The following is a 19,390-nucleotide window of genomic DNA, read 5'->3' as shown; positions in this document are numbered from 1 at the left end:
CTATTTAAGGGTTGTTTTTTGTATTCCACCCAAACTACATCGTGGTGGTAGTCATTTCAGCTGTTACTAGCCACCTCAAGCTAAACACATCTAGCCTTCACTAATGATTCAGGTTCCCATTGTAGCTAATGTAAAGAGAAAGAGGCACGTCAGTGCAACTTATCTTCTGTAGTTTTGCTACCCTAAAGCAGCATGACTGTACTCAAAAGGTACTCTAACTCACAGAGATACCAAGACAAGCAAGACTATATAACCATAGTTCACAGAAATAATTCCCACCCAAAGGTGATCATATTTCTTGACACTGTGAAAAACTACCATAATTGCCTAATATTACGTTCCCTGGTCTCTTTATCATTACATGTAAAAAAAAAAAAAAAAAAAAGTATTACCTAAGGTTTGCTCAGTAGTGGCATTTGTTAGAAAGTTTTGTTTCAGTTTTACTATGGAATAAACTTAAAGGCAAACAGGTACAATTCTGTAAAGAAATTGTTGTCCCTGTGTGGAACAATGTAACTTCGGGTGGGGAAGAGTGGAGCACGTGCAAAGGTCCCTTGGGCAGATGTGAGACTAATCAAGCAAAATGTGGAGTGTAGCACCTTCCCAAAATAGCACTTGCTGTGATTAAGTTGTTTTTAACATGAAGAAAGCAGCTACCTGAAGAGGTATATGAGCAGAAGAACAGTAAAAGATTGCGACTATCATATCTACCTCAAATGAATCTGACAGCAGGAGTCCGACAACCTAAGGCTCATTAAATCCAACTCCATCTCAGAGCTTACGTGTGACTTGTACATTGAGTTTGAGCCAACTACTGATACGAACATTCACGATACCAAGTCAGATACAAAAAGATTATCTTCAGCAAGAAATCCCAGTATTCTCCAAAGTTAAAGATTTTCATCTCCAATTCTTGCAAGCTGAGATTCAAGAAAGGGGAGCCTATAGCTGGGAAAAAACAACTATGCTGCATATGTTTATTAGTCTACATGCCACTTTCCAGCAGCAAAAAAATGCCATTGTATAGAAAATAATATGAAAAGCATGGCCATTCCTACTGCTTGTCTGTTGTAGGCAAAGACCTCTGAGTTTGTCTTGCATTAATGCACACATTTTATAGCGTTCAGATGCAGCATACAAACCTAACTTGCAACCATGTTATGCAAAGTCAAATATGTCCTTCCCAAAATACTTTATTATGGTTGTAGTGAAAAAGGAGAATTGCTCAGCATAAAGAAGAAATACTCTTCAACAACCTTTCAAAAGGTCTGCTAAGTCACTGGCCTTGTGAAAGACTTGCACCAACAGAAGTGGTTTTGTACACAAATAATGGAAGAAATCCTTTTATATCAGTGTCAGGCTTCTGCATTGACACGCAAGTCTATGCCAAGCAATCTGAGCTACAACCAACTCAGACTTTAAACACTTTCTCTTCAATATTTCTAATGTATTTTTTGGACTCTGTGAGTCCTTACTAGTTTGAAATTCCATTTAAATGTTGTCACACAATTTACAAGAAAAAAACCTTAGTTTGTAATTCCCTACATTTACAGATTTTAAGAGTGTGATGAAGCAGTCCAAAAAAAGCAACTAATTCCTCTACACTCCATCAGCACTCATATTCATATACTGCCTTTAAGTTGCATCTCCAGACACTCTGCAGATGTATGTTCAGAAAAGACATAATTGTAGTAGAGATGAAATCAATTATGTAGAAAGCAAAGGTTCCTGCTAACTCACAAAGGAATGCAGTCACTGAGAATATGTCTGGCACTATAAACATTTGATTTTATTATTTTTCATGGAATTTTATTAGGGTCTCCCCTTCCTTAATAGCTGCTATTTGAATGTAGGGCAATTAGCACTTGTAAGGCTCTGGCTTAGGAGAAAAACAAGCCATTTGCACGCACATAAACTTCAACCATTTTGCTAGACAAGAATCAGCTAACCACCACAGTTTTTACAGCTGCATGCTAGAGAAGGCTTGAGAAAGAGGCAAAGAGGAAAAATTGATGTGAGCATGTTTACAGTGCTGTAAAATTTATTTCATCATCTTCAGAACTACTAGATTATTTATTTAATTAAAGGATAAAAGTAACATATAGAAAGCTTTCCATAAAGTTCATTCAGCTCTTTCATTTTAATGGTTATACATCAACACGGCAGAGTCTTTCAACTTAGACCCGTTTGGACATCTGTTCGATGGATGAACTGCTAGAGACACTCAAAGCCAGCATCTGTTGCACAAGTAATTTCCCTACCCACTGAAAGGCTCCATCATGCCCTCGCCCTGTCTCACTTTTTGCAGAATTTCCTGCTGTAGTTTAAATCCTAAAGGTTTCTCCTAGACAAAAGTGACTTCTGGAGACTGCTCAAGTGCTATTCCACGCATATAAGAGCGGGCAAGTGGTAATGAAACCTTACAGACACAGCAGCTAGTGCAACCTTGGGCAGAGTACTAAGTTAATTTATTGTTAGCCAGATCGGCTTCAAGTTCCTCTGTATTGCTTGAAGTGTTGCAATTAAGTACTGCTCTAAGCTATGCTTAATTAGCCTGTAAGCAAATGCTCATTTGTAACTTGCATGCAGTGTAACGCAGAACTAAATGTTCACCGAGAGCAAAGGGAAATTACACTGAAAGTACATTTGCAAAAATATAGCTGGCTGCCTCCTGATTTCCCCTTCTTATTAATATCCTAGAAAATACTAAGACATGTCCCACTGTACAAATGGTTAGAAATATACAGTCTCTACCCCTGGAGCTGAATGTGGTGCCCTCCTGCCCCCACAGCTGACGAGCACTCCGCTCCCCTTGGAATGACAGCCTCTCTCTGCAGACGACGAAAGATTTGGGACTTGTATTACCTTTTTCATCCGTGCAGTCAAAAAACCAAAAAACCACACCAAAAAAACCAACCAAAAACCCCAACAGGCTAGGATGCAAATCATCATGGATAAGTACGCTCAAAGAGAAACAAAAAGCATAAACAAAACTTTCACCAAATAGCATTTAAAATATTGACTGGATCCACATTCAGGAGTAAAAACCAGCTTTGCTGCCTCTTGTGAAGCAGACAAGAGAGGAAGTTAATAGTAGTTGTCAAATATATTTAGGACCTTTTAAATGCTACAAGTGGAATGACATTAGCTTCAAGCATAGCAAGGACATTTTTCAGCCAGACATTATTCTGAGTCTACCTATCGGAGGATACTCATTTGACAAGGCTGTAACACAAGAGGCAAGGCTCAGCCTCACTTGTACGAGCTTTACAAAACTTTGCCAAGCTAGATAGTTTGTTAAAGAAAAAAGTTCAAAGGCTAGCTGTGAAAAAAATCCATAGAACAAACCAGCATATAACAGAAAATTACTTTGAGAATTTTATTGCAGCCTTCCAGTACTTAAAGGGGGCTTGTAAGAAATATGGGGACAGGACTTTTTAGCAGGGCCTGTTGTGATCGGACAATGGGTGATGGTTTTAAACTGAAAGAGGATAGATTTGGACTAGATGCAGGGAAGAAATTTTTAACAATGAGGGTGGTGAAACACTGGCCCACGTTGCCCAGAGAGGTGGTAGATGCCCCAGCCCTGGAAACCTTCAAGGTCAGGTTGGGCAGGGCTCTGAGAAACCTGATCTAGTTGAAGGTGTCCCTGCTTATTGCAGGGGGGTTGGACTAAATGACTTTTAAAGGTCCCTTCCAACCCCAAAATTTTATGATTCTAATATAAAATACAAGGTTTTATTTATATGATTAGATGTTGCTATTCATGTAACATTAGCTTTCAATTCTTTGCCTAATGAAGAGGACAATCTTAATATATTTAACGTCTACTTCTTTTCAAGTTGCTCCATAAATCAACTGGCAGTTGTGTGACAGTATTGCAAGCAATCTTTTCATCTTCTCATACATGTATATGTATATACACACACACTTAAAACACTTTAGAACCCCACTATTCTGGAGCTTGAGATAACACAATAAAGAACATACTTAATCTGAAGCACAACAGGTATTTTTCAATGCTAAAACGGTGTACCCAATACCCAGTGTTTGGCATAGACTCAGTCCCTAGCTTGTTCTACATAACTGAGTACTTTGGGAATGGGAATTGCTGCAAACAGCTGTAAAGCTATTTATAAGGTCTGGAAATACTGTGGTTGGCTCACTTTCAGTAGATTTTAATAAGCAATAGGGAAAATAAGTGTGACCAGCAACACTATGACAAGCAAGTTACTTCACAGTAATTAGCTGCTCTTAACAGTTTGCAGGCAAGGACAAGCTCAAAAATGACTTGCAGAAGCCCAAGGGCAAATTGTCTGTAAAATTAAATCCTAGTGTTTTACTATTGGCATGCTGTTATTTAACTTAAAATATTCTTTTCTGTAATGTTTTGCACCTCATTTGTTGATTTTTTTTTTTTTTTTTAAAGCAATGTTTTTTCCTTAGGGATAGTGCCTACTCTTATTACCTATTCTGTCAAGGATAGCGGGGAAATGTGATTTTTAAAGGTGAACCTAAAAGGCGAGAGGAAGGACACATGCAAGGTCATCATACGGTGAGACAGCCAACCTTCCCCATGGCTGCAGGGCACAGACGTTATTCCCAGCACTCAAAGCCATTTCCTCATGCTTGGGCTCTCTGCAGCTGCTGAGCATGCTTCAGCGAGACCAGTGCCTTCTGCAACGGCATGGGCCGTCCAGCAAGCAGAAGGAGCAGATGGCAATGATGATCCTAGATGTCTGGATGGGCAGTGCACACCGTTGACACTAGACGTGCGCAGAGTAAAACGGCATCACAGAATCATTAAGGTTGGAAAAGACCTTTAAGATCATCAAGTCCAACCACCAACCCAACACTACCATGCCCACTACACCATGTCCCGAAGTGCCACATCCACACGTTTTCTGAATACTTCCAGTGATGGTGACTCCACCACCTCCCTGGGCAGCCTCTTCCAATGCTTGATCACTCTCTCCGTAAAGAAATTTTTCCTAATACCCAGTCTAAACCTCCCCTGGCGCAACTTGAGGCCATTTCCTCTTGTCCTGTTGCTAGTTACTTGGGAGAAAAGACCAACACCCACCTCACCACAACCCTCTTTCAGGTAGTTGTAGAGAGCAATGAGGTCTCCACTCAGCCTCCTCTTCTCCAGGCTAAACAACCCCAGTTCCCTCAGCTGCTCCTCGCAAGACTTATTCTCCAGATCCCTCACCAGTTGCGTTGCCCTTCTCTGGACACGCTCCAGCAACTCGTGTCCATTGAGAATGGGTATAGTCCATATCTAAATATCCCCAAAAAGCAGAGCAGTTCCTCATTCTGGCCAGACAAGAGATCTAGGCAGATAAAAGGGGTGACTGGAAAGATCTGGGTGCTTTAAAGGGGCATCCGTTTGGTGAGAAACAAAAGCAGCTTTTAAAGGTCTCTTCCACTTTCACCACCCTCCCCCATAAAAACCTTCAGAACAGTTTTTGCTTTGCTGCTAATGAAATTTCACTGGTAATAAGTCTGCTGAGACAAAGTTGCTTTATCCATGTTCCCCAGAAACATGCCCTGCTCAGCACAGGATCTCCCATCCAAACTCCCGCCCGACAGTCAATCTGTTTTGCTTCTGAGTGCTATTCATTCCCCCCTCAGCAACAGGAGAAAAATCAAACACTTGTAACACAGGTATTTCCAACTCTGCTGCTTCCTGAAATGCAGCAGTAGAAACTGGCACCAGTAACCCTGGCAGCAGCAGGGTCTCCCACTGGATAGAATAAGCAATCCTAATGCCAACAGGCAAACAGGACATGTAGCTTTTGTCAGCTGGTGATGGTTTGCCTTTTAAGTACAGATTAAACTCACTTTTATCTAAGTTTTGTAAATGAAGTTCAGATTACAGCCAGGCTGAAGCAAAGATTAAAGGTACTTACATTAATTAAACAAAATCACTTTTTAATACAGTAATTCTGCACTCCTATTAGGAGAAAGAATAATACAATAAGAATTTGATAGCAATAAGGAGACTATAAATCAAGAGAACAGAGAATTGAAAGTCATCCCACAATGATTTAATTAACTCAGCGGTATTCTTCTAATGCAAAAATGTTATTAATTCCAACTAACATCCCCTCTGTTTAGGAAATCGAACAAAATCGTATCTGCAAGCTCTGGAGCAATGCATAAACACCCCATTACCACGCCAACGAACTTAGAAGTTCATTCTTCCCCTGCGCATCCACACACAATCATCACCTAAGCGAAGACAGACATTTCAAACAGATTTCCACTTTAAACGTGGGCACAGTTCACTGTCCAGGTAATTACAGCAAGCCCAAACGAGCTTTTTTCCTGCTGTGAACGAACAGCATTACTCTTAATACTTATGCAACCGCTGTGCTGATGGTTTGGAATTAAGCACTGGCTTTGCCTACCATCCCTAGAAGCAAGCAAGCAAGCAACAAATTGAGCGTCTTCCCAGTCCTGCACTATGTAAGTCCACAGCATCCACAGCTCAGCCGTAGGTGCCAGCACAGCTCTGTAAGGGCTGCCTCAGCTCACCTCAGACTTTGGAAAGGACCTCACGGTCAACGCTGGCCATGGTCAACCTCACGGCCACATGGTGCCGCAAGGTGACATAGAATACATAGCAGAGGCTCTAACCCATGAGTTGGTGCTTTCCTGCATCTATCCTACTGGGTAGCAGAGGTCCAAGAAGGTTCCTATCCAAGATGTCTAAAGTTGACCTGAACTCACGCCTCGAGTCCAGACAGCACAGACAGCAGAGCTGAGACTCAGCGTAGCTATTCCCGCTACGTTGAGTGAATCCTTAAAGGCTATCAGTATAAAATTGTAACATCTCTGATTCATCTCAACCATTCACTTACGGGATAATTACAATCACTCAATATAGTTCCGCTGTGTGTTTTTTTTTTTAATTCCCCACTGCACTGGTGTTTACACTCAAGCCCACTCCTGCCTGACTCACTAGGCAGAGAGAATTAGAATTTCTCTCGTGTTACATTTTCCCATTTTTCCCCACAGTCTGAGTTGGTAGTTTCTCAGTTCTGTCAATTCCTGATAAAAGAATACGACAGCCAAGTCAGAGTCTTACTGTGCCATTAATAAAATACAGTGAGAGTAAAGCTGCACAACAAAAAACGTGCAAGGGCATGCATAACTAAGATGCACACACAAAAATCTAGTGTGAATACGCTAGTGCACAGCTACTGCAGCGTGTATTATGGACTGCTCAGTATTTACACAAGGCAGTCCTAAAGGTTAATTACAACAGCATTACTACCATATAACAGCTTTTCAAGACAACTGCAAGCGTTACTGTGCGACTGAACTCCGGTGGGGCTGCAAGCACACGTGCAGCAGGGCAGGTTTGGGCTGGGCTGGTCTCATCCCACGGAGCGTGCCAGGCCACGCTCGGCCGGCGGATGCGTCCTCCGGCGCGCTGCCGCTGGTCCGGACCACGCAGCCCGCCTCCCAGCACGCTCCCGCTGCCAGAGCATCACTTACGGGTAGGGAGCCAAAATGCTGCTGGGAGCAGGGCCAGGTTTGTGTCATTAAAAACAAAAAATCCCAACAAATAACATACTTCTGTGTTTGAGTGTGAGACGCCCTTAATATTTCCAGTAATTCATGTTGGGACTGTGACTACTGTTCTGGCACTTTCCAAAAGCAAGAATGAAGAGACTCATTTCTTTCTACCACCAAGCCTCTTGCTCTAACAGGCACGAGGAAGGAGAAAGAGCAGCTTTGGCTCTGTGCTAATCCCGGCCCCTGGCCGACCGCACGTGGGGCTCCAGCTGAAAAGCCTGCAGACCCACCGACCGGCCAGCACTAACAGGGCTGAGGACTGCCTGTCCTCATCTCAGCAGACTCGTTAGTCTGCAGTTATTCATTGCCCTCTTCTTCAGTAACGAGCAAATGAGACTTTCAAAACCCTGTGAGCTCACCCACCCCGATTTCTTCAGAGTAATAAAGTGTTCACATGATACAGGGGGACAGGACGACAAGTAATGCAACATCTTTCCTACTCTGTCCACCAAATTTAACTTTGTTTAGTTTGGGAAAGAGTTATTTCTCCAAATGAGAGAGGGGCATCCAGGGAAGTGCAAGGTCTGTTTTCATACAGTCAGATAACAGCCCCACTGCGGAGGCCTGATCTTCCCCAGTTTTTCCCAAACACAGCTAGAACTTTCTTTAAAAAAGGCATCCAAGTTAAACATGCTAAAGAGCAATCTACCTATGATTTATTTGTTTAGCTTAAGAGCCTTGCTTCAAAGAAAGATTTGAAGAAAACAACATGATATATCATGGCAGACACCCACGAAAACCCATATTTTATATTTGGGCCAAAGGGAGTGCCTGGACCTGGACCTAAGGAATTGTTCAGGTTAATCCAGCTACAGGATTTGGCCTGTTTAGAGAACGTAAAGTCCCATTGACTCAACCTGATGTCAGTATCTGTTTTCAAAATGTCTTGTTGCTAAAAGGTTATTCAACTGCCGGATTAAGTACAAAACTTGTTGTCACATATGCAAAATCTAACAAACTTTTCATTATACAAAAGTTCCTATTTTTATACAGCTTCTCTTTCAGAAATCAACATCCTCATCTTCAAAAGAGCCAATATAAAAGTTTCATGGGAAGAAAAAAAAGTGCATAACAACATGTAATTAAAACAATTGAAACTAAGAAGTCTGTTTACAGCAGTTCCCTTGAAGGGTAACTAAATGTGGAAAAGAGAATGGCATTAATTCATACCTATTTGTGAATTTAATTTGCTAGAAAAGGCTAAATAATTTTGGTACATCAAACTGCTATTTGGAAGTTTGCCTGGGCTATATAGAGGGGTGATGTGAGAAATTTGCCCTATTTTTACAGTTGAAAGCTTCATTGACTCACACAAGATACTTTAGCCTAATATCCTGTGGCATTGCAGTGACCTACATGTAATTATTGCATGCTTTTTCCAAAATATTTGTACACAACCAGAAATTATAACCTAAGTTACCAACCAGTTCTTAGTTTATACCAGCAACACAAAGATGGACTTCAATTAGCGGTAACCTAGCTGTCTGATGTTTTTAGCAGTCTTTTGGACAAAATGTTTGGTCTTGGTTTAGTGTAATTTTCTGGTTTCCATTTTTCTTAGACAAACATATTTATCCTGTTAAGTAAATGATGTTTTAAAAACTTTCATCTATTCCTTCTCCCAGCCCGCAATCACTGTGCCCCTCAGACATGGGGCGATCTCCTGTTTTGTAGGTGTGCATGTGTTTTATGAACAAAAATGTGGGGAAAAGGGGGAGGGGGGGGATCAAATCATCTTGTAATGCCCCACAGCGTCACCCAGAAAATGTCCTTCTTGCTCCCACCTTCACATGCCCTCCCCAGCACAGAAAGTGGAGTGCTTACACGCTCACACAGGTCTGCCAAAGTTTCTCCTGGCTCACGGTCAGGCTCTGTGATGAGATGCCAGCCTCTGACGTTTGGTACTTAGAGGACAGAGAGGCACTTGAAGAAGAAGGAAATGCTTGGGCACGCACTGATCCGGTAGCTCCTCTCCTGTCAGCCTCCCCCTGCCCAAGCTCATGGACAATGCTGCTCTCAACCCGAGAACTTAAGAGCTTTTTGGCAGCTACCTCTTGAAGGGTCATACTTTCTCCAAACACAAGACATCTGAGGTGCCTTGCTCACCACACCAGTAGCTACTGACTCAATAGCACAGCTAGTCGGTACTTTTTCCCCAGATACTCATCAACTGCTTGACTACATTACTAAAACTTCAGTGGTGCCAATTTTTACAGAACCACATGCTGTTCACTATCAACAGGTCAACATCTAACATTTCTCACCGTAAAACTTAGCTCAAAGTGGGCTGTTTCCACCTGCAGAACTGTTAACAAAGGATCATAGCACTGAACTCCCAAGGAAGATATATCTGTTTAATTACAAGTCCTTTCTTAACCTCCACCACCAGATGTGTTTGGTCACAGAACTGCCACTGTGGAGGTTGCTCAGTGCATGATAGCCTTCGAAACATAACCTAAAGGTTCACAGTTCTTTCTCTTATAATTTAGTAGTAAAAGACTTAGATGCCAGTTACTCAACCTGCCTATGTACTTAAAAAAAGTATCTAGAAAATATTTTAATTTAGGTTTTTTTTCTAAACCAGAGAAGATTATCCAGAGTCAAATAATAAACCAAAATCTGCAATGATTTCAATAAGCCTAACGTTCCAGTTTTACTTCCTAGATTGACATATTGATGCTCCCATTAAATTACTATCCCATTTGCCTACACGTGTTTTTAGTTTTGTGCTAGTACAGAAGACCCGTTATTTCTCACTATTCTCTGTCTTCTGGGGAGCAGCTGCAGTACGCTCCTGCAGCCATCAGCTTTAAAAGCAGTATTCAGTGCCCGACTGGCAGCAGAGCTGGAGATGGCATACTGCTCCCTGCTGTGCTGAAATCGGTACCATTACCCAACAGATCTCAGAAAGTATAGTTTAAAAAAATAAATTATTCCTGATATGTGCACTTTTATGAGTACGATAAAGAAAATGGTTCATCACCATGAGAAAACAAAAAAAATCTACTGAAAAAAATAAGAAAGATTTATTACAGCTATTTGCCATTACTTTACTGCTTTTACCTTTTTTTGCTGACCCAAGAAAGAGCATGGAACAAATGCAGAGCAGTTGACAAGCAATGTTGTGAACTGCTGCTTAAAAAAAAGCAGTGGCAACTGCATGAAAAGAATAAAGAAAAAGGATCAGAACCATCTTAACAAGAAAGGTATGTCTCAGCCTCCAGCAACATGAATAAAATTTTGCATATGAGAGAAGACAACAGCCATTTTTCAGCTGCAAATATAACTCAGGCTTTATGAGCTGAAAGCTCCTTTACTCACTCTTTCATTCACACATGCATCCTTTTCCTACAGCAAACAACATACTGGGAAGAAGCTTTAATTTAGTAAAATTTGAACAGAGCTGGCATTTCTTTATGCCCAAGGCTTGGCAATATGACATGAGACTCTTCTGCGTTTGATGCAACTGGATCTTTAAATTCCTCTTGCACAACGACTACTAGGTTTTATCATTGCAGAGTTGTATTTTAAAATTATTTAAAAAGGGAGACTGAGTTGTTCCATGAGTGTCCTGGTTTCGGCTGTAATGGCAGTAGTGACCTGGAAAGACAGAGAGGGACAAACGGTGGATGAATTGGCTGGCCAACTCCAGAGGATACAGTGGGTACACACCATGGGCCACCCTGTGGTTTTATCTGCGTGTCAAAGAAAAGGACATGAGGGAGTGGGATGGAAAATCCACCTTGACCCTAGAGGCACGGGTACGTGAGCTGCAGGGAAAACAATCACAAAAGGGGGCTCTTCCAGGAAAATGGCTGCTCCGGTCTCCAGCGGGCAGTTCCACAGAGTAGAAGGGCTGATCTTACTCCTGATCTTAATGGAGGGACTTCTGACTCCTATCTGCAAGAAGCAAATAGCGAATACTATGGCCAGGACTAGAGGGGCCGTGCCTCCAGCCAAGCAGAGGAGAGGGATAACAGTTTATTGGACTGTGTGGATTAGATGGCCTGGCACCTCAGACCCACAGGAACATAAATAAGGCTTTAGTGGATGCTGGTGTACAATGTACCTTAATGCCATCAAGCCATATAGGGGCAGAACCCATTTGTGTTTCCAGAGTGACAGGCGGATCCCAACAGCTGACTGTACTGGAGGCTGAAGTGAGCCTAACTGGGAATGAGTGGCAGAAGCACCCCATTGTGACTGGCCCAGAGGCTCCATGCATCCCAGGCACAGACTGCTTCAGAGAAGGTATTTCAAGGACCCGATATGGTACCTGCGGGCTTTTGGTATAGCTGCCTTGGAGACAGAAGAAATTAAACACCTGTCCACCTTGCCTGGTCTCTCAGAGGACCTTTCTGTTGTGGGGTTGACTGAGGGCTGAAGAACAAGAGGTGCTGATCGCTACCACAACAGTGCACCGGCAGCAATATCACACCAACAGAGACTCCCTGATCTCCATTCATGAGCTGACTCATTGGCTGGAGAGCCAAGGAGCGATCAGTGAGACTTGCTCACCCTTTAACAGCCCCATATGGCCAGTGTGAAAGTCTAATGGCGAGTGGAGACCGACAGCAGACTGTCATGGACTGAATGCAGTTATGCTGCCGCTCAGTGCTGCCATGCCGGACATGCTAGAACTTCAATATGAACTGGAGTCAACGGCAGCCCAGTGGTATGCCTCAACTGGTATCACCAACGCGTTTTTCTCGATCCTTTTGGCGGCGGAGTGCAGGCCACAGTTTGCTTTCTCTTGGAGGGGCATCCAGTACACCTGGAACCGACTGCTCCAAGGGTGGAAACACAGCCCAACCATTTGTCATGGGTTGATCCAGACGGCACTGGAACAGGGGGAAGCTGTGGAACTCCTGCAATATGTTGATGACATTATCGTGTGGGGCAACACATCAGAAGTTTTCGAGACAGGGAAGAAAATAATCCAAATCCTTCTGAAAGCTGGTTTTGCCATAAAACAAAGTAAGGTCAAGGAACCTGCACAGGAGATCCAGTTTTTAAGAATAAGATGGCAAGGTGGATGTCATCAGATCCCAATGGATGTGATCAGCAAAATAACAGCTATAACACGAGCTTTCTTAGGCATCGTGGGCTTTCACAGAATGCATATTCCAAATTATAGTCTGACTGTAAGCCCTCTCTATCAAGTGACCCAGAAGAAGAACGATTTCAGATGGGGCCCTGAGCAACGACAAGCCTTTGTACAACATAAACAGGAGATTGTTCATGCACTGTCCTTGGGCCAGTCTGAGCAGGAGAAGATGTAAAAAATGTGCTCTACACCACAGCTGGGGAGAATGGCCCTACCTGGAGTCTCTGGCAGAAAGCACCAGGGAAGACTCCAGGCTGACCCTTAGGGTTTTGGAGTTGGGAATATAGAGGATCCAAGGCTCGCTGTACTCCAACTGAAAAAAGAGATACCGGCAGCATATGAAGGGGTTTGAGCTGCCTCAGAAGTGGTTGGTACTGAAGCACAGCTCCTCCTGGCACCCTGACTGCCGGTGCTGGGCTGGATGTTCAAAGGGAGGGTTCCCTCCACACATCATGCCACTGATGCTACGTGGAGTAACTGGGTCACACTCATCACACAGCGGGCTCAAATTGGAAACCCCAGTCACCCAGGAATCTTCAAAGTGATCATGGACTGGCCAGAAGGCAATGATTCCAGAATATTACCAAAGCAGAAGGCGAAGAGGCCCCACTGTATAATAAACTGCCAGAAAATGAGAAGCAATATGCCCTGCTCACTGGTGGGTCCTGTCACATTGTGGGGAAGCATCGTAAGTGGAAGGCTGCTGTATGGAGTCCTATACAAGAAGTCGCAGAAACTGCTGAAGGAGAAGGCGAATTGAGTCAGTTTGCATAGGTGAAAGCCACCCAGCTGGCTTTAGACATCGCTGAACAAGAAAAATGGCCAGTGCTCTATCTCTACACTGACTCATGGACGGTGGCAAACACCCTGTGGGGGTGGCTACAGCAATGGAAGCAGAGCAACTGGCAGCACAGAGGCAAGCAGGCTGCTGCACTGTGGCAAGATATGGGTGCCCAGATAGAGAATTTGGTTGTAAAAGTACACTGCGTAGACGATGCCCACGTACCCAAGAGCTGGGCCACTGAAGAACATCAAAACAACAAGCAGGTGGATCAGGCTGCTAAGACTGAAGTGACTCAGGTGGATCTGGACATAAACTAAGGGAATGGTATCTGTGTGTATATATATCAAAAGACAGGGAAAGTGGTAGCGATTAATCAGAATGTATTGGAAAGCAGAGGACCTGGGCATGATGTAGATGGTATGGAATAAGGGGTAGATACTGTCCTGGTTTCAGCTGATAAAGAGTTAATTTTCTTCCTAGTAACTAGTATAGTGCTGTGTTTTGGATTTGGGATGAAAATAATGTTGATAACATAGCTATCAACAGTTTAGCAACTAAAGTTGTTTAGTTGTTGCTAAGCAGTCAAAGACTGTGCTGGCCAGAGGGATATTCCATACCACAGGATGTCACGCTCAGTATATAAACTGGGGGAGCTGGCTGGGGAGGGCCATTGCTCGGAAACTGGCTGGGCATCGGTCTGCGAGTGGTGAGCAATTGCACTGCACATCACTTGTTTTGTATATCCTTTTATCATTACTACTATTTTCCCCCCTGTCCTTTTCTCTCCTATTAAACTGTCTTTATCTCAACTCACAAGTTTTATTCCCCATCCCAATTCTCTCCCCCACCCCGCTGGGGAGCAGGGGTGAGTGAATGGCTGTGTGGTGTTTAGCTGCCTGCAGGGTTAAACCAAAACAATGAGGAAGGACACTAACAACACTTCGTTTCTTATAAAGATGTATCAGACATCCCAATTCCCCAGTGAGCCCCCACTGTTTCACACGGTCAACAAACAAAATACCTGCTCCTTTCTGAAATCCCCCAAGACTGCATTAACCTGGGTGCCTCTGAAATCCCCTAGATACGAGGTGACCAAAGGCAACATTTCCCCCATGCCATGCGTATGCTGTGATGCCCTGTGTGATCAGAGCTGCAGCACTGCCGGCCGGAACGGCTATTTGCTGATCTACCCGCAAATGCAAGAGGCACGAAGGGAATTACTTTTCACTAACACCTCATATATCACATGTAATCAGAATGGCTCATTCCAATATCTGATTGTAATCCTTGTTTACAATCTATAAGCAGAGAACCTGAAATTAAGCATCATTCTGTTTAACTTTGGTTTCCATTTATCATTGTATTGGTATTTTTCTTAAAAACACAGCTCATTTTCACCAACTGCCAGCCATTAAAATGTGCTGTTGCAGTCCTTTAACGAAGCTCATCACTTATTTTGTTAACCAGTAGCTTATATTGTATCTATGGACATTTACCTAAGCAAGAGCATGTCCTAAAATAAATTTACTCAAATTCCCAAACTTTACTTTTTTTTAACGGGATGAAGTTGGAAAGTTGCACAACATTTCTTAAGTTACTAGTTTTTTACTCATGATGTTTAGCAGACTCCATTGAAGGAAACTAGAACTGGATTAAACACAACTAACATCCTAGGAGGATGCTAAACAGAGATTATTTTGTTATCCAACAACACTCCACATTTAAAATTGAGGTATTAAAAATAAAGTTTTTTCCTTCATTAAGAAGCTGAACCTACTCTTTTTTTCTTACTTTTGTCCATCAATACTTTAAAATTAGAGGGCTTTTTTTCAGTTGTTCCTCTATTCCTTCATTAAAGAGAAGAAAATAATTCATTAGAGAGGAAAAGAACGCTTTCCTATCCTTGCCTCACCCTGAGCCAGTGTTTCTCATCTGCCACTATTGTCCAACATGCTTTACCTCCTCATCTCGTACCCTAAAAGGTTTTACCACTATAATGGATTGTCTTTGATTAAAAACTTCAGCAGCAAGCATATCTATGCTATATAAATATTTATTTCATTTTAGGCTTTCAAAAGGCTTGTCAAAGTTTTCCATTTTAAAATTAGGTAGATTTTTTTTTTTAAAAGTAAAATTTCTGAAAAAAATTACTTTTCTTCTGTCTTTATAGCCATTTTCTTGCATACATTAAAAACTTGTTTACTTTTGCATTTATGTGCTGTTAAACCACTGGTTTCTAAATTCCATCGAAGACTGACGCACAAATCATTTAGGGTTCTTACAGCTTTACAGAGCAATCTTTAGGGTACCTTGGTTAATTTTTGTAAAACATAAAGCTAAAAGGCAAAGAATCCATGAAACTGGGGAATATCTGCAAAGGTAAACACAGGTTCATCAGCAGCTTCAGTTTGTCTCAGGAAGGAAGCTCTGTTGCTGAACTGTTGGCAAGTGCCAGGAGGCAGAATTGCCCCTTGTTCTGTCTCCACGGAGTCAGATCAGCACTGCCTTGGCAAAACAGCCTCTCTGCTTAGCCTCTGATGAGGTCCTGCTAAATTCCCAAGGGGATGGCTCAACTCTTTCCTAGGGCATTCCTTGGTCGTCTGTCCATCTTGTATGTATATAAAACCAATGAAGATGTGCTGTGTCTTTCAAGAAAGCAGGCAGCTGTTTATGGTGATGTAAAGCAATACAGAAGATGTGAGGGTATATAGTAGGGTTTACTGCTTGTAGCTGAACTGTCCACCCAAACCCTTTAATCAGTCAGAGCAGACATAGGAGCTACTTACAAATTAACGGAGCAGTGATACAGAACACCATTGTATTTTTGGGTACTCAAGCACACAACTGTTCTAAGCCAACAGTCAGTAAGAGCAACCCATCTTTTCATCCCCATGCAAGTCAGCACAGTTTACAAAATAAAGGTTTTTGAGCCCAGCTTTAGTCTTTAAACATGCTCAAGGACTGCTACAAAACAAGATGCTTGTTTCTCAGAGAGCAGAGTAGGGTAGAGAAGAAAAACTGTTTGCAGTGTCGCTGAGGTTATCGCTCTGGACCACGTGAGAGCTCAGTCTGTGTTATCTTCACTGCCAGGAACCCAGAGAGCCACTCAACCAGCTTTCCATAAGACAGTGCTCCCCTTAAGTTCCATTACAAGGAGCTGTGCCTAGTTACATGCTCTAAGAACATTATTTTTCTTTTTGAGCAGCTTCATGAAAAACAGAAAAATAAAGCAGCACCACGTTCTTAAAGAAAACAGCTGTTCAGTGTCTTTGTGGCACCTAGAATATGCAGTACAACATGCACAGACTCTCCTCCAACTCTAAGCTAATTAACTTGACTTCTGAATTAGTAAGTCGTTACCTTGGATAACAAAATCTGAAAGATATTAGGCATTACCTCCTCATTCGCAACATGCGCACATCTGAAAGAGACTTGCTTCATTTTTACACTTCATTCTTACAACCCTTTTAAAAAAAGTCTGAAGCCCCTTTGAAGACACTCTCTTGACCAGTGCTGCCTTACTCACAGACAAAGCCTACAAGTGTTTCTACTTATCTTGAAACTTACTTTCTGCTTTGAAAATGAAATAGTCCACTGCTCCTTTGAACACAAACAGATGACCCAAAGCTTCGTCCCATACTCACATGCTTACTAGCAGGTTGACTCTGAGGTAAAGATCCAGGGGCCAGCACCGGAGAGCTTGCGGGGCTACAAAGTTCTGGGAAGGGATTTGGGATGGCCGGCAAAGATGATGTTCTGAATTGCTGTTCTTCTTCTTGAAGACGCCTATAAACACAGAAGCACTAAGCATTAGAAGGAGCAAATTGGCATCACTAGACCTGGATCTCCTGCCCCACCACTTACAATAATGATACTAAAGAAAAGGAATCCAAACCACTCTTTTTCTAAGCAACTACTATACAGTTACAGCAGCTGCAAGCACAAAGTAGGTAATTGCATGTGAAAAAATGACCAGTCAGGCATCTATGCTTGTTTTGTTGCTTATAACTTGATTACCTGGCTGAGTAACTGGGGTAACCGTGCACATAAAATAAACAGAAGTATCTGTCTGTTCTCGCTATTGTAAGCACTAGCTTAAAAGCTTAAGCTCTGTGTGCCAGGAAGTCAGTTAGGCTCTTCCAAACCAACGTGAAAGAGGAGAAAACAACTGCAGTGACTTGGAGCCAAACTCCAGATGGATCTGCAAATGAAGGTGTACCCCTGCAAAGTCTCTAAGGTGAGACTGAAACACCACTATTGTCACTTCATTACAATACCAGATTCCATCTCCAAGCAACTCAGCATTTCCTGGAGAAATGCAAAATAAACTGCAATTACACCCCCCACCTTATGCTAGCTGTACAGTTACTGTTCAGAGAAGTTTGCATCTCCTGAGATACGCCTCACAGGTCTATGTAGGACCAACAGAGTTTCAAGTTCCAGTTTATAATACACCTGTACTGCCCGCACCAACAAAAGGAAAACTAAAGCCTACCAGTTGCCACAGAAAAGCTTGAAAAGATGTTAAGACCTATTCATGACTGCACGGATTGCTTTAGGCTTCCCTACTGCTCGGGCATCACCCTTGAGGATGTACTACAATGCCTTTGCAGAAGGCACCATCTAGAGGCAACCGTGGAAGTTTTTTTTCCAGAGACCATCAACTAACTCCTGGATTTAAATGCAAATAATTAAAAACTCAATTTGCTCTTATTTTTTTTTCCTACGCCTTCAGCAAGCAGAGCCTTCTTAACAGAGCTGCCTGGGAGACAACGGCTGGGTTTGCCTCTGGCAGTGTGTCCCACTCTGGGCATGCTCGCTGTCTCTGCCCGTACCAGAACCCGGGGGCTGATAAAGTAACTACTGGGAAATCTGCTCCGCAGGTAACTCTATCCTGCAATTTAGTTGCCTTGCTGTTCCACAAATGAGCCTCACAGATTTGGGTTTTTGCTATAAATAGCACGTTCCAACCAAAACTATGAGCCATGCAAACAACTGCTTGACCTGCTTGATTTTTCTTGTGCGTGCACTTCCCTGCAGCACAGGGTAAAGGACGGTGTACGATTTCTTCAGCCCAGTAGACGTGTCATATCAGCAGTTGTGCAATAGTGCCCTGTACTGCAAGTTTTTGACTGACCTCCTTTATAAGAAGTGGAACTACAGACTCAACACAATCAGAAAGGTGTGGTTTTCTTAAAATGAGAATTCACTATGCTGTGCTCTGCTCTGCTGATACTGCTGCAGTGCATCATTAATTCATGGCCAATACACACATCAAACTGTGCTCTTAAGAGATTTACCACATTCAACCATTCTGTTCCAGCTGCAAAAAAGATGCAGTCATTCCCCTCTATGGGAAAGGGGTCTAGATAACCTTGAATAGAAGTTCTGTCATCATTTTCTTTAATGATAAACACATGATGTTCCTGCGCATATGGAAGGACTGAGTGCAGAAAGGCAGAGTGTTCTCAGAAAAAGTTGCTAAACATTTTTGGCATTTCAAAACTTAAAAGTGTTTTGATTGAGATATTTACAAAACATCGACAGTTATAGTACTCTAGAGAGTGCATTTTCTAATACAGCCCTATTCAAGGTTAAATATGAAATACTTCTAAAAATGATTGCATCATGAGCTGACTTAGTTGTACTGCAGTTACTGCATACCACCCATTCATACGGAAAAGCTGCCTGTCTTAATAATACCATTCCTATAGGAAATACATCAGTGTAAAGAATTAGAAACAACTCTTTCCACACCCGGGATTTTTCTTTTATTATTGTTACTTCACACTTCTTTTGGAGGAGACACTGTTAACTAGAAGGAAAGGAAAACTCCAAATCTCTCCGATTCAGGCAATTTACCTAGTCGTGCTGACAGGAGCTCCTTTCCTCCTGCTGCCTAAAAAGAAGAT

The 19,390-nt window shown here is 42.5% G+C and overlaps 1 protein-coding gene across 2 annotated transcripts in view; it reads right to left on the bottom strand.

Annotated features, from left to right (window-relative positions):
* The window catches only part of GRB10 (growth factor receptor bound protein 10), a gene marked incomplete at its 3' end in the record, with an annotated part of 110,190 nt that overhangs the window by 40,098 nt on the left and 50,702 nt on the right, over positions 1-19,390 (bottom strand). For both annotated transcript variants that reach the window (XM_082015274.1, XM_082015275.1), the window contains one exon: positions 17,123-17,264. In XM_082015274.1, coding sequence (XP_081871400.1) covers positions 17,123-17,264 — 142 coding nt within the window. The remainder of the gene's footprint in view (positions 1-17,122; positions 17,265-19,390) is intronic.

Source organism: Phaethon aethereus (genome assembly GCF_964289735.1).
Source record: "Phaethon aethereus genome assembly, chromosome: 2".
Lineage (NCBI taxonomy): Eukaryota > Metazoa > Chordata > Aves > Phaethontiformes > Phaethontidae > Phaethon > Phaethon aethereus.
The sequence above is the reverse complement of the archived record's forward strand: the minus strand, read 5'-3'. Positions and strand labels throughout refer to the sequence as shown.